The 14,950-nt window shown below is 36.5% G+C and overlaps 1 protein-coding gene across 3 annotated transcripts in view; it reads right to left on the bottom strand.

The window, feature by feature from the left end:
- Positions 1-7,638, bottom strand: part of LOC115004518 (protein diaphanous homolog 3-like) — a 167,192-nt gene extending 159,554 nt beyond the window's left edge. For all 3 annotated transcript variants that reach the window (XM_029426166.1, XM_029426180.1, XM_029426174.1), the window contains exons 1-3: positions 7,016-7,638; positions 434-616; positions 8-112 (exon numbers count right to left, since the gene is read on the bottom strand). In XM_029426166.1, the coding sequence (XP_029282026.1) occupies positions 8-112; positions 434-616; positions 7,016-7,135 (408 nt within the window). In that variant the 5' untranslated portion in view covers positions 7,136-7,638. The remainder of the gene's footprint in view (positions 1-7; positions 113-433; positions 617-7,015) is intronic.
- Positions 7,639-14,950: the final 7,312 nt, after the last annotated feature.

The raw sequence follows: 14,950 nt of genomic DNA, 5'->3' as shown, positions 1-14,950 counted from the left end.
AACTTACAGTTTTAGAGGCAGTAAAAACATACTGGATGACCATTTCTCTCTTCATGTTGAGGTCCTTTTCCCTCAAAGGAGTCTTTTTTTCCTCATTCAAGTTCATGTCCTCCTGAAAACAAAACAAAACAGATAGAGAGTATACATTTCATTCATTGAAATTATAATCTAATTTAAGATGCAATATTCTTTTTTTGAGCAACACCTCTGGCAACAGGACTTGATTTTCTAACAGCGTATTGATTATACAATACTTTAGCAATATTAGCTTTGGTCCAAAGTGTTAGTGAAGACAGCTGATCTTTACTACAATTACTTTTTTGTTTAGATTTGGTTAATAATTGGCCAAAACATAAGACCTTTTTTTTTTTTGCATCCGCAGGAACCCTGAAAGAAAACTTTGATGATATTGTACAATGGCAAAACAACATACCATCATTTTTTCAAACAGAGCCAAGATCTCTTTTTCCGACGTGATCTTTGATGAAAGATCCTCAAACTGATGTGAGGTGGAAGATGACGAAGTGGACCAATCATTAGTAGTGTGTTTAGAGTGTGATATGGGTGGCCGCTCCTTTTTACTACCCGGAATCCGAATACTGGCAAATCTGTCCAGCTGTACAGACAACAGAGAGAACACAACTCAAATAGGGAAAAGTACAAAATAAATTGTAGTGACAAGTTGAAATACATAAAAGATTTATAGCATATAAAAATGGTTAAATACTCAGAACAGAGTAGACACAACAGTTAGTCTATCGTGGAGTAGGGGTGTCACAATACCAGAAATGTAGTCGTCAATACCAGTACCAGTGAAATTCCATGATTCTCAATACCATGGTAAAATAAACAAAAACAGAACTATAAATTCCATGTACTTCAACATAAACTCCTTCATTAATGCTCGTATACTGGCTATGTTAGAAAGTTAAACAGGTCATAATTCTCTATCTAATATCTATTTTATATTGCTGTGAAAACATCTGTATTTAGTTTCTCACTATATTTTGAAAGTCATAATTTAACTTTGCCAAATAGTCATTTTTACTGAATAGAGCTTGAACACACCAGAATGTTTGTCACTGGTACCTCCATTCACCGGCTGCTAACAGCTAACAGCTAACAGCTAACGTTAAGTAGCTATCCTCCTGCCGAGCCATTCTTTCTTTTTTTGTCCCTGGGACACCATTTGTATAAAGCCCTGAAGGCATTTACGGTCACGTTTTCAGAATTTTGGCATTGACTTGGTATCGAAGTATCGGTCCTTGTGACATCCCTATTAATGAGTTAGAAAAATAATGCTATTAGTTTGAACAAAGCACATACCGTACTCACAGTTTAACACGTGATGAGCAAAACACTACCTAGTTAACATTAGTACATGAGAAAGGCAGTCAGTGTTCTGTGATGTGAATGAATCCAAAGAAAAAACACAAATGTCACTGCCATTCAAAATAAGAAGATTAGATGACTTTTAGTAAAGTGATGTTAGATGTCGCAGAGATTGACAACCAAGAGAAGCGAAAGCACATCACATTTCTCAAATCTTACCACATCATCAGTGATGTTTCTAAAGGGTAAGTGCTACAGGTGGGGAACAGAAAAAACAAATCAGGATACATAAATAAACTGCATCAAATTTTCTAAAAAAAAAAAAAGATTTAACCCAACATCTTAGAGCAAAATTACTGTAATATTATTTATAAACAGATATCTTTAAATGCTTACTTAGTGAAAAGTTGTGGTACTTTAGATTCTGCATTAGAGAAATTACAAGTTAAATGTGTGATGTTCATTTTGTGTAGCATTAGGAGAGAACGATACAAAGGACAGTGAAATCTGTCTCTACTTTGTTACACTCATGTTGAAATTCAAAAAGCAACAGTGACCCTTTAGATTGCCATCTATAGTGAAACTAGCTACGATGGTAAGGTGTGCAGTGTCTATAAATGCTTTGATCCACAGGTTTTAATGGTTTGCCAGCTGAATGAAGCCCAAACTGCCGCACATTCCCCAGGGGCCTGTACAATCATCACCAAGCACCATGGGTGGGTGCCAAATTTTCCCTACAAAAAGAAAATCCTTTGCGGCACCCTGCAGTGCAGTTTAGCAGATTATTAAACATATGTTTAAATGTCTAAACCCAAGTGAAGTGTTACTCAACATCGACGACACTAAAGTCATTTTAACAAAATTGCTACCTAAAAAGTGATTCTCTAACAAGCCTCATCTGCAATTTATAAAGGATCTACTCGCAGTAGAAGAGGAGATTGGCAGTTGGCCTGTTGTTTTCTGTGCGTACCAGCTATCTCAGTGCCTGTCGAGCAGGTTCCGTCTGCGGCTTTTTCTGCTTTTTGTTTGATTGTTTTTCTGTAGACTTAAATGGCAAAAATGTCATCTGTATTTCAAACATGTGTAGCAGAGTCGAAAATGCAAAAGGAATAATTCTTATAAGGAAATGGAAGTAAATACAGAAAATATTACATTTCAAAATGTTGTCATATAATGAAATGCTGAAAAGAAAACTGAAATAGAAAGGTTAAGTTTCCTTCAAGCAAAACAGCAGACCGTACAGAACCTCAAGAGAAATAAATCAATACAGTGTTTAATTAATATAAAAACGCCCGGAAATAAAATGTGTCAACCTGTCAATGAGCCATCCCCCTAATGAGTCGTCAGAGATTAACATTGTATATTTTTTGTTCAAAACGTGCTGGAAAAGAAACAGACTGAAAGTTGACATGAGACTATACCGTATATATTTGTCTCCACTAATCAGCTTGACAATTGGTCAAACTAATTGGACACAGCTGTCAAACTTTTACCATCAAGCTTGACAAACTGTGCTGGAGCAGGGATATACTGTATATGGAACAGCACATAAGATGAACCCCAACAGTTCAACTATTCTAAATCATTGTATTCAGAGCTGAGGTGTTAAAAGGGGTCAAATGAACTTTACTAAGATATTATTAAGTAAATTACCAGTACATGAAAAGCACTAGTGAAGTATACAGTAAAACCTTTACAGTAAATGAACATTCAAATTATGAAATCATCACCAAACTTACTATGAAGGAATTTTATTGCACAACCCTCTATTCTAACAATTGTTTCTCTTCACCAACACTTCCACAACACACTTGTTTAAATTTGATTTTGAATAGTTATGTAATGAGCAATGGTTTTGTTCCTCATTAATGACAGGCTGACTTTCTCTATGCTTTACCAAACGTCATCATAATTCATCTCTCCAACAATGAGGAAAAGGCCATTGATCACCGTTAGATTTTAGCGTAACTCAATACAGACCTAAATTGATTTAAATACATGAGTCTTCTAACGTAGTCCTCCTGTTTTGCTCCTGCAGGACTAATGGCAAAGAACACAAAAATAACTAATATAAAATGTATGAATTAGTCATTACGCCAGCTACTGTTGCTTTTCATAAATGTCATAATTTAGGCTATTGAATATGACATTCAAAATGTTGCTTCTGGTTTTATACAGTCCAACAGTACCTAAGCAACCATTTGTGCCAGCTGTTACACTCTAGTGTACGGCTGAACAAGTCTCTGCAATTAAGTGTCATTGCAGCTTTTTCACAGACCTAGAATGTGTCTTTTCATATCTTTGGGTTTGAAAATATAATATATACACATTAGCCACTTAAGAGCTTACTGGTATTAGTGCCCATCCAGGCCTCACTGACACTGCTGTAATGGAGCTGACCAAGTGCTTCAGGTAGAAACGCAATAACTAAAAAACTAACAAAACAGCAAATAAAATTGCAGATAACCTGAAGTTAACTAGAGAGCCAGGTGGTTAACCAGAAATGCTTTAGTGTTTAGTCAGATTTTCAAGATCTCAGGATTGCAAATCTTTTGTTTTAATAGACAAAAATAAAATAGGATGGGCTGACAACAGCAATTTGTCAATATCAGTGAATTCATTTTACTTTGCGTTATCCCCCGGTTCATTTAATTAAACTCTGATAACATCTTTTTCAATTACCTGGGAAAACCACTCAAAGAGAAAATGCTGATTTAGAAAGCACTGCACATAAACACAGCGAGGGAATGCTTCATGGAGGAAGCAACAATTAAAGCATTCAAGACCCAACCCATCACAATTATATACTTTTTAAAATCATTCAGCTCTAGTATCTTCACAAGAATAACATACCTTATATGGAACCTATCACTCATAGAACTTAGTGGCACAATGTTTTACCTCAACACAAGATTCAGTGAGGAGTTTCTTTTTTTTTTTTTAAATCAATTGACTAAACTGCTTAATGTCCTAACTTTACCATTTCAGCACCATCTGCTGAAAAGCCACTCAACAAAGTAACTTGGACAATTAAAAGTCATAGAATAAATTTGCTTTGGTGCAAAACACTTGTCAACCACAAAGAATGCTAATAAATTAAACAATTCCTTAGTGATGGACACTGCTCCCTTTCCCCCCAACCAGGTTTTGTGTTTCACATTTCAGCTCCATCTCCGTTTTTGTTTTTCAAGTTTATATGGAGATGAAAAGTATTCCCTTTTTCCTTTTCTTTTTTCACTGGCCCTGTAGAAGGTTTAAGGTTAATAGAATAGGTCAATTAAGTGTCTCATTATACTAAATTCATTCCCACTTCCTTATTTGAGCACCAACATTCAGTAATACTGCCCATTAACACTAAAAACATTATCCAAACATTAGTGATAAAAAAAAAAGATATTAAACATCCATTACATTAATGAGACCATAAAATCTTTTCAGCGCTTAAACTGACAACCAACCGTTTCCTTTTGACAGTGAACAGTCCTTCTCATCCGCTCTAACCTGTACTTAAGAACAGCATCTCAAAAGCACATAAACACTGTGCATTATCAGGTTTCGTCTTCCATTTGTTCTTCACTTTTATAATACTCTGCTTGAAAATAGCCACCGAACATAAAGTGGCCTTTAATGGCAATGGTAATCTACTTTCTACCAATTACAGTAAATATTGTGGTATCACAGTGCCACCTATTGAGATGAATAAATAAATGAATGCTCCCAACTATGTTGTTCAGTTATTAGTTATAAAAATAGCTATAAATGTTGTTAGACAGACCAATCTGATGATAGAGAGGGACTGAAGGTGTCAAGACTAAGCTGTGCCTTCACAGATACATGTATGTATTTTAGGGAATATAACTAACAAGATGTTCTTTGGTTGTGTATTTCTGACAGTTGGATAGAATAAACCCGTGAGGAGAGCATTATTTAGACAGTCAAGGCTCTCTGGGAGGCAACATGGCCTCCGCTCAGTATACTGCTTTATGTTTGGTATATTAAAAGGAGAACCAGAACAATATCTAACACCTTTGAAAATGTGTAGTTCAGCTCACATAAATATGCTTTGCTTGTCACTCTTGTTGACAACAGTGAAGAAATGCTGCCAAGAAGCTGTCAGTACGAAAAGTAATCTCATTTTGGGTTTTTTCTGCTTGTATTGCTTTTATTTTGAAGTAACCACACAGTCTTAAGTGTGTGCTACTTGTTGTATTTCATCATAGATTCATTAGGTTTCCAATAGGTTAGGATTTTGACAAAATAATTTCAACCCAAGGTACATTTACTAGATTTTGCTTAATTGTCATGAAGATATTTCCATTGTCCTTATAGTCAAGAAATAAAAGGTGGTCATATGGGATGTTATAGAGTATATGGATGAGGGAGGTCTGTGGCAACCTGTCTCCATCCACACCAAAGACCATCCTTGAACAGATTATTATTATCTGCCCCATCATATAACCACATGTTTTTATTTCCATACTTAAGTCACATGATGACATCTGACCCATCTCCATGACAACTGCACAAACTCCATCTGCTGATCAAAACTGTGAGCTGCAGCTGAAAGCTCCAGAAAAAACTAGTAAATGGACTTTAAGATAAAACATTATTTTGTCAAATGATATTGGCAATGTCAAGAATGAACATTTAGGACTTGTAACAAGGGACCTGGTTAGGCAAAACATTGTTTGTGCTTATTGCCACATAACAGGACCTCAAGGACTGATGCAGCCTTTTATAGGTTAAATGACAAGGTTTTACTATCCAACTGTATACATATTAAACATCCCCAACAAAAACTATTATTCTACTGATATGTGTTCTTCACCTTTATTATTGTATTGTCTAATTAGTGTCTCTCATAGACCTACTCACAGAAAAGTGACTTATAGCTAATATACAATCTACAAATAAAATCCTATTAGGGGTTGTAAATGTTAGACAGCTCATCAGTGGGAGTGGAAGATCAAAGGCCGGATTGCAAAGCCATTGCTGCGCAAACGTTTACTACGATTGTAGACAAGAATCTCTGAATGGCGTCAACAAGGTATTAACTTGTGTTAGCAATCTCCTAAGAATAAGGTCAAATGCAGGTTGAGCGTGTGTTAAGTAGATCTGTGTCACACACATCGCTCCTGTCTGACAGGGGGATGTGTGTGTTGGTAAAAGAAGCGAGACTGCTTTGAAAATGAGCCCCTAATAATGGTAATGTTTTGTTCAAAATAGCAAATAACTCCCTATAACTCCCAGAATAATACTGCAGACATATGCTAGTCAGTCAAAATGTTGGTTGGTATATAATAGTATGAAGGGCATGGATTAGTGTAAGGGCTAAACCCTGTGCTAATTTTAACCTTGTGATTTCCTACATGCAACGCAAAGTTCACAAACAAAACTCACAACATTAAAGATTGCATTGTGTATGAGCTTTCTTAATGTGAGCGAGATTCTGTAAAGGTGTTTTTTCAGCCACTTTTTCGTAGTGGGTGTTGCACCTTCCTGTGTGTGTGTGTGTGTGTGTGTGTGTGTGTGTGTGTGTGTGTGTGTGTGTGTGTCAGACACAGCTGACATGACATAGAAATGTTGACAGATGATGACATCATTTGGTATATAAACAATAAATAGTCACTACAATCTACAGCTAACATAAAATAAAAGTTACACTTTAGTCTACCATACTTACAAATTTTGGTTTGCGGTCTCCATCATCGTAACATGTGTTGTGGTTGGAAGAACCCTTCTTTTTTTGAGGTTTACTGTCTCGTCCGGTAGTGGATTCAAACCGATGACTATAACTGTCCATGTTGATGACCTCCCGTTAATGACTTATGCACGAGATGATAGCAGCTAAAGAGGTTAACCTTGTTATGTATCTAATGTTAGCACACCCTAAAATCGAGGACGACACACCTGGAATCGTCTACATAACCACTAATGTCGGTTAACGTTAGGTGGAAATCACATCCGTTTGTCGTCCTGCCATACATCTATTTTCAAGTTTTCACTCTCAACACTCCGTTTAGCTAACTAGCTAGCAAGTTTGCTAAACTACCATTCACTGGTGGCTTTACTGAGCGCTAATCCAATTTATGGACTGTCGCTTAACGCCTGAGTTTCTGGGAACATAAGAACTGTTGCATACAACATACCGGTTATCTCCTCTCACAAAATGTATCCGGACATTAATAAAAAGCTATATAATCATTGCAAGCAGTAGCTGAAGCGTTGACTGGATACGTTAATGGGGCAGATATTTTTTGACAGACCCGCGCAATGAGAATGTCAGCTGCGCGTGTTTAATCTAACCAATAGGATCCACTGAGACACAAAAATGGCATCGTCATCAGCACAGCCCCTTCTGTGTATGGTTGAAAAGCCATTTGATTGGCCGTAGTGAGCTGTCAATCAGCTGTACTTTGTATTAGGGTTGTTCGTTTTAGTAACCTGGGTCTCCTGTAGGTGCGCTGGTTTATGTATCCTGGGTCTACCTTTGGGGCACAAATGGTTACAATAACAGTTTGCAGTCTTTCGTGTCGTGCCGGATACAATGTGCACCTTTAACCCGCGTTACAATGTATCTATTTAGATTAGTCTATTAGAAATGAACCCACAGGGCACCTTTTAGCTTACATTAATAGCAATAATAGTTTTTGAGGAGTCTCCAGTAGATATTTTACAACGAAATATGAAGGTATTACGAAGGTATACGAAGGTATGAAGGTAAATACGTAAAAACGAGTGGAAAGTTCAATTTAGTGTTGCATACATTTTCCTGAAAGCTTCAATCAATTTTATGTGAGTCATAACATGCCTACTGTTATGCACAATTAATTAAAAAAAAATTTAAACGTAAATTGCACAACAGATCATAGATGAGAAAGGCATCTTTTAGTCACATTAGTGACTCACTAATCAGATATAGGCTATGGATGATTTTCTGTATATTTTAGACAATGCTTTGCTCTTCTCCCCATCCTAACCTGTGATGTTTCCAGGACTCAACACACCATAACTTTTTGTGCAGGTGATCATGTGACGTTTGGGGTGGAACTGCTGCCTTTTCCCCCTTTTTTTTAATCAGGCTGTTATACTGAAAATGCTTTACGCTGTTGGTTTTCCAGCTTTGTTTGGCCATTTAAAAGTAAGCCTCAAGCCATAGTAAAATCCCAAATATATTGTCTGATGCAAGCAGCAATGAGGTGATGTGATGCAACAAACAGAAACTTTTGTGAGATCCTTCTCATGTGCTCTACTCAAAAAATGTTCTTCTTCCCCAAAACATAACCTACAGTATCAGAGAGAGTTCTCCATGTAAAGCCTGTGGAACATTGGTACCCCTGTTAGTGAAACTCACAAATTATTATAGGAGAATATATTAATAATAGTGTGGAATATTGACAGTAAACCACATGACATTAGTGATTGCTGTTGGTGGATGCTTTTTGTAATGTCTTCTACGGTTGATGTTGTCATTCAGCAGTTATGCCTTATCATGCGGAACTTTCTTCCGGAAGACAATATCGTTAGTGTAACTTAATGATGGTAATAGGATAAAAGCCACAAGTAGTGTTAACCTTTACACTGCCTTTGCGCTTCCAGACAGCTGGGAGCTTGCCAATCCTTCTTAAGATCTCAGCACTGAAGTTAAATTATAATTAGACACGTGTAGCCTACTGACAGTTACAATTTTAACAACAGTTGCTTGTGGATTTGATTGATAGTCTTTTGAAAGAACATATATTTGCCACCAGTAAAAACAAGAAGTCTACAGTATGTAGGCTACTTAACAAACAGGTCACAGATTTCAGCTGTCTCTTAGCTTATGTCATAATAAGCACTTTCTCAGCTGTTATATTTCGAGCATCAATCTTGTACAAGTGGAGCAGTGATTCAGTATAATTATGCTTCCATTATTACCATGTCAATCTGCAAAAATGCAATAGACTGGGACAAATTCTCACCATTAGTAAACTGACACAATGGAGATTTATACAAGCATGACCTGTATGAGAACGGTAGAACAGATTTGGCTTGTACAATTTGAATTTAAAAAATGATGGTTTGTTGTTGTTTGTGTGTGTGTGTGTGTGTGTGTGTGTGTGTGTGTGTGTGTGCGTGTGCGTGTGCGTGTGTGTGTGTGTGTGTGTGTGTGTGTGTGTTGGGATTTCAAGCAAAACTTGAAGTCAAATGCTACTTTTGAATAAAACCTTCAGCTACGAAATCAAATTTGACTTTCTTTGAATTCAACCTCTCGAAATCTTCTTATCTTTAAAGACCTTTATTCCTTGAGTCCCTGAAAGGCTGTCTGCATGGCTGCCAGCAATGTGTTAACGCTCTTCATCCAGCCAAACACAAGCCTTGTGGCATTGTGCCTTGCTAATCCTCTCAGACAATGAGAGATCTACCCTTCCAAATCGGTCAAAGAATTGTCACAGGGATAAAAAAACAAACAAAAAAAAATCATAAAACCCCAGAGGCCAAATAATAGAAATTCAATTTGTTCTTTTATTGATAATGACATTGATCTTTGCTATTTAAACAAACAGAAAATTCATCTCAGTGAGCTTGAATGTTTTTGAATGTGTGAGTATGTCAAGACAACATTGTCGAAGCAAAAAACAAATACAAAAGGTACAATTCATAAAAATTCATTACTGGTTGTTAAAATAAGCCTCAATGATAATCAGATGTGTTTTGTAACTATTGTGTCTTAAAATCACACAATTCATAGGACAACAACAGATTTTAAATGTTTCTTTTGTATACAGGTCTTTGAAGAATTGACTTTGGCAGAGTTGTTTTATATATATTTATAGTCTGTCTGTTTGTCTACCAACAACAATGTACTTTTTCTTCAGTGGTTGTGCCAATAACAGCACAATTGTACCCGTCTGTTTTAAATAGAACAATTATTAATCATTAGCTGATCCTTGAGACAAAAGTATCAGAATGAAACGTAAAGGCTCGGACTTAGTAAGGGAAATGTTATCCTCACAAAGAAGCTTACTGGACAGGTATATTTCTAATGCTGGGACTTCTTTCAATCTTGTCAAATCTGTATATGGAGTATAAGCACCGTTTTAACAATTCAGTGTGCATATACTGCCATCCTGTGGTTATAAATATAATTGCATTACTATGTCAGAATCCAGGGATTTATTTGTCTGATAACTATCTGAAATCCTTTACTAAACTAAACCCTGGCAGGAATTTTCTTTCTCTACACTACATTCTATTCACTACAAAGTGTCATTTGTCCTTCACACATGTTATACAGTAGTGCTTCAATGACCATTCTGAAATGGATGCATGGTTATGCTTTCCAAAAATAAAAATAAAGCAAATGTACAGATTGTTATGTCCCTTGAGGCAAATATGTGATTTGTGATATCTTATTTAATCCTTTATTTAAACAGACAGTCTCAATGAAATTAGGATCTATTTTTCAAGAGAGACCTGTGTACAAAAAACATAGACATTAAGCATAGATGAATGGACAGATAATTCACAGACATACATTATACATTTTCACAATTACGGAATGCAAGTGATGAAGTGTGATTGCAAATACATAAGTCACCTTTTAAAATGTTTAGGTGAGATAAGTGAATGTAACTTTTTTTGGAGCTCATTCCATTTGTATGCAGCTATTTGAAGCCACTTTTTCCAGGTTCAGTGTGAACAAGAGGTAGCTAAGGTTAAAATGTCGTGTGACCTGACATTGTAAGGACCACATTTAAAATGATCCAAGAGCAGAGGTAACTGTGTAAATAACATTGACTTGACTTAACTTATTATCACCATTAGAAACATTCCATTATTTTCATAACCAGAACGATGATGAAACATTTAAATCAGATTGGTTCAGTGTATGGTCATGACGTTTCAATTTAGAAATAACTTTCTCCTATGACTAAAGAAGTAAATAATAATGTCATGTTGGGCCCTATGGGATCAGTAACATCAGTGAAAATATTTCTGGAAAAAAAATTGATGATTAGTTTCCAAAGTTTCAGCAGCAAAAATTAAATTCCATTCACCTGCATTGTGTGGCAGATTTTCAGAGACAGATATCACAGATATTACAACCTGAACACATAAAACCTTAACTATCTAGATGGAGGGCACGAGTGATAAGTTTTGGTAATAAATTGGATCTGCTGGGTCACATTACATAAAAGTTATTGAGTAAAAACGTGAAGTTTTAAAACTTGAATCTTGAATCCTGATTTCTTCCCAAAAATATAAATATAAAATAAAAGTAATCTTTAGAAATGTAGGAAAAAAAGAAGTGTTTATTTACTAACATTTATTCATGAATTCATTGCTATGCATGCATGCATATACATTTCAAAATGTTTATATACGTATTTGTTTGAAGTTTAATTTACGGATTAAAGATATGTATTTATTCACTTGCATATTAAAGCATTTCTTTGTTAGTGAATAGGTAATTTTGCATCCTCCATGTCAGCTCTGTCTCCATAGAAGAAGGAGCAGCGCCCTCTGCTAATAAAGAAGAAAATAAAATGCTTACAGCATTGGGTATTCCCAGGCAGTCTATCATCCAAGTACCAAAATTAGGAGGCTGCAAACCTTGATGGTATGTGAGGCGGGAATCATATGTCTACAAGAGACACATTGGGACGAGGTGTGTGTGAAAGAGGTAGAGGGAGAATGGATGGGCAAAGTGTATGTGAAAAACAGAGGTGCTAATTCAAGAGGGGTAGCTATTCTGGTGAAAAGGGGAGTGGTTAAGAATGTTAGAAAAAGTGAAGATGATGGAGATGGGAGAGTGATTGAGATTACAGTTTTTTACGATTGCTAAAACACATTTCTTGAAACCGTCACCCATTTTCTCAAAACTTTAAACACAAAACACAAAACTCAAGTGGGAATTGTGTTTTATAGTAAAGGAGAATGTGTTTAGAGTTTTGCAAATAGTGTCTAACTACTTGAACTTGTTTAGGGTTTTGCTAAAAGAGTGGTTGATTCGACAAATGGGTTTATGCAACTGATGATTTGGTTCAGAGAATGGGGTTTAGTGTTTTAGCAATTGTAAAAAACTGTAACTTTAAACTGTTGAATGTGTATGCACCGAATGAGAAAAAGGGGAGAATGGAATTTTTTGAAAGATTAGGAGGAATGTGTTGTGGGGATTTTAATGTGTGGTGTGGAAGACTGGATGTGTCTGCGTGAGTGTTTTTAAAGAATGATTCTTCGAGAAGTGTGTTGAAAGAATTTATGAGAGTAAAGGGCCTGATCGATTTGTGGAGGGGAACCCAATAGGGTCAGGATTTTCAAGAAGACAAGTGGTGAGAGAGTTGTTAAAACTGAATGAAGAATAGATTTAGTATTGATCAAGGAGGGAATAGCGTGTAAGATAGTTATAATAGAATATAAGGTAACTGCACTTAGTGATCATATGGTGTTAGGATTTAGTTTAGGGCAAAGATGTGAGAGGAGGGGGGAGGAGTGTGATTTCTGAATGGAGCAGTGCAAAAATAAGAAAAGTATAAGGAGAAAGTGAGAGATTGTATATAAAGAGAAAGAAAAATTAGAAAGTCTATGAGGAAGATATGGGGAGATGGTGTGGAAGGGTATGAAAGAAATGTGAGCATGAGTTACAGTGGAGGCAGGAATAGGAGAGAAAGACAGAAGTAGAGGAGATTAAAGGAGGAGTTGGCTAGAGAAGCAGAGAGGGTGGATAGGGAGGAAGGGTGTGATTTAGGTAAGTATATTAGAATAAAAGATGAACTGGAGGAAATAGAGCAGAAGAAGTGCATGAGAGCAATAGTTAGAAGTATGGCTAGATATGCTATTGAGGAAGAGAAATGTACAACGTTTTTTAGGCTTAGAGAGAACTAAACAGAAAAACAATTATTTGGAGCAGGTTGAAGGAAAGAATGGAGAAAGGATCCCAGATTGTGTAGGGATAGCTGAAAAAGTAGAAGCGTGAACTATTTAGGGAAAAAGAGTTTGATGAGGAGAGCATGGATCAAGTGTTTGGTAAGATGAAAGCTAGAGTGAGTGAAGAGGCTAGGGAACGTGTGAAGGAGAGATAGGGACGGGTGAAATAGACGCAGCTATAGCTGGGTTAGGGAGGAATAGGAGTCCAGCAATGGATGGGTTAAGAGTTTAGAAAGGAATTAGTGTCAGTGTTAAATAAATTGTTTAAATGGATAGAAAAGAAGAGAGAGATGCCGGTTAGCATGTCCACAGGTTTAATTAGTATCATACATAAGAAAGGGAGTAGGGATAGATTAGAGAACTATAGGCCACTTAGCATGTTAAACTGTGATTACAAAATATTAGCAAAAGTGTTAGCCAGGATCAAGAGAGTTATAGGGTCAGTAGTAGGAAGCCAACAGGCTTACAACAAACCAGGCCGGGATATAGCTGACACAATAAGTAGCATTAGGGACACAATCGATTATATGAAATTAAATAAAGGAGGGATAGTTTTTAGCTTAGATTTGAACAAGGCATTTGATAGGTTGAATTGTGGATACTTAAATAGGGTGTTAGAAATAGAAGGATTTGGGCATAGGTTGGTAGGATGGAGCAGAAGGATGTATGATAAGAAAATAAAAAGGATAGTCACAAGCACCTTCAGATTAGGGAGGTCGGTTAGATAGGGTTGTCCGCTATCGGCTCTGCTGTACTCATTGTCAGCAGACAGCTGCATTACTGGAGCACAATGATAAGATCAGGGGCCTAGAGTTACCAGGAGGGCAAGTGAGTTTATTATATTAGTATGCGGATGATATGACAGGGAACGTGTTGTTGAGGTCTTAGGTAGTGTAGAACTGTATGGCAGAGCATCAGGAACAAACGTAGACATAGACAAGTCAGTCAAATCAGGGTCAGTATTGTTTATTATTCAAGATATTTTCAAGATCTAGTTTGTTTAGCTACTTATGAGTGTATCAAATAAAGGAATACATGTATACATTGATGTGTAAGAGAAACAATCAAACCAAAACCAATAATGAACAATTTTGACATTCAAAGTACATTTTTCTTGATTATAGGGCTTGACCCGAATATTCAACTATTCGTTTATTTGTTAATTGAGTAGGTAAGTGTAACAAGGACATTTTAATGTTATTCATGTAGAGGTTTTTTTTTCTGGAACTGCTCGTCGCAGTCGAAAGACTGATCCTCCCTGCGATGCTCCTGACACTAACTGTGAGATGGCCTTTGCTCCAGAGACTGTTGGTATGTATTGTGTCTCCATAAGCCCAAAGCAATATGCTCATATATTCATACTTGTACGATGTATTTGACACTGAGTTGGAAATGTAAATTCCACATTTGTATTTTAAATAATAACAAACAGAATAATGAACATAGTTCAAAGCCACAGCCACTCGATGCAGTACCGTTTGATATTGTACAAAACAATATTACTGTGTAATATTCCTTCCTTTTAACAGAGTGTTCTCCATGAGATCTCTAGCACTCACTGAGCGATGCCTCAGGTGATGAGCAGGAAGCGTCAGCCCCAACAAATCCTCTTATGGCTGCCTCGAACTGGGGCACTTGAAAAAGTCTCTTTTCTGGTCCCTATCTGGTGAACAAAACAGCGGCACAAGAAAATGTGGCAAACCACATC

This window comes from Cottoperca gobio, chromosome 3 (genome assembly GCF_900634415.1).
Source record: "Cottoperca gobio chromosome 3, fCotGob3.1, whole genome shotgun sequence".
In the NCBI taxonomy this organism is placed as follows: Eukaryota; Metazoa; Chordata; class Actinopteri; order Perciformes; family Bovichtidae; genus Cottoperca; species Cottoperca gobio.
This window is presented reverse-complemented; position numbering and strand designations above follow the sequence as displayed.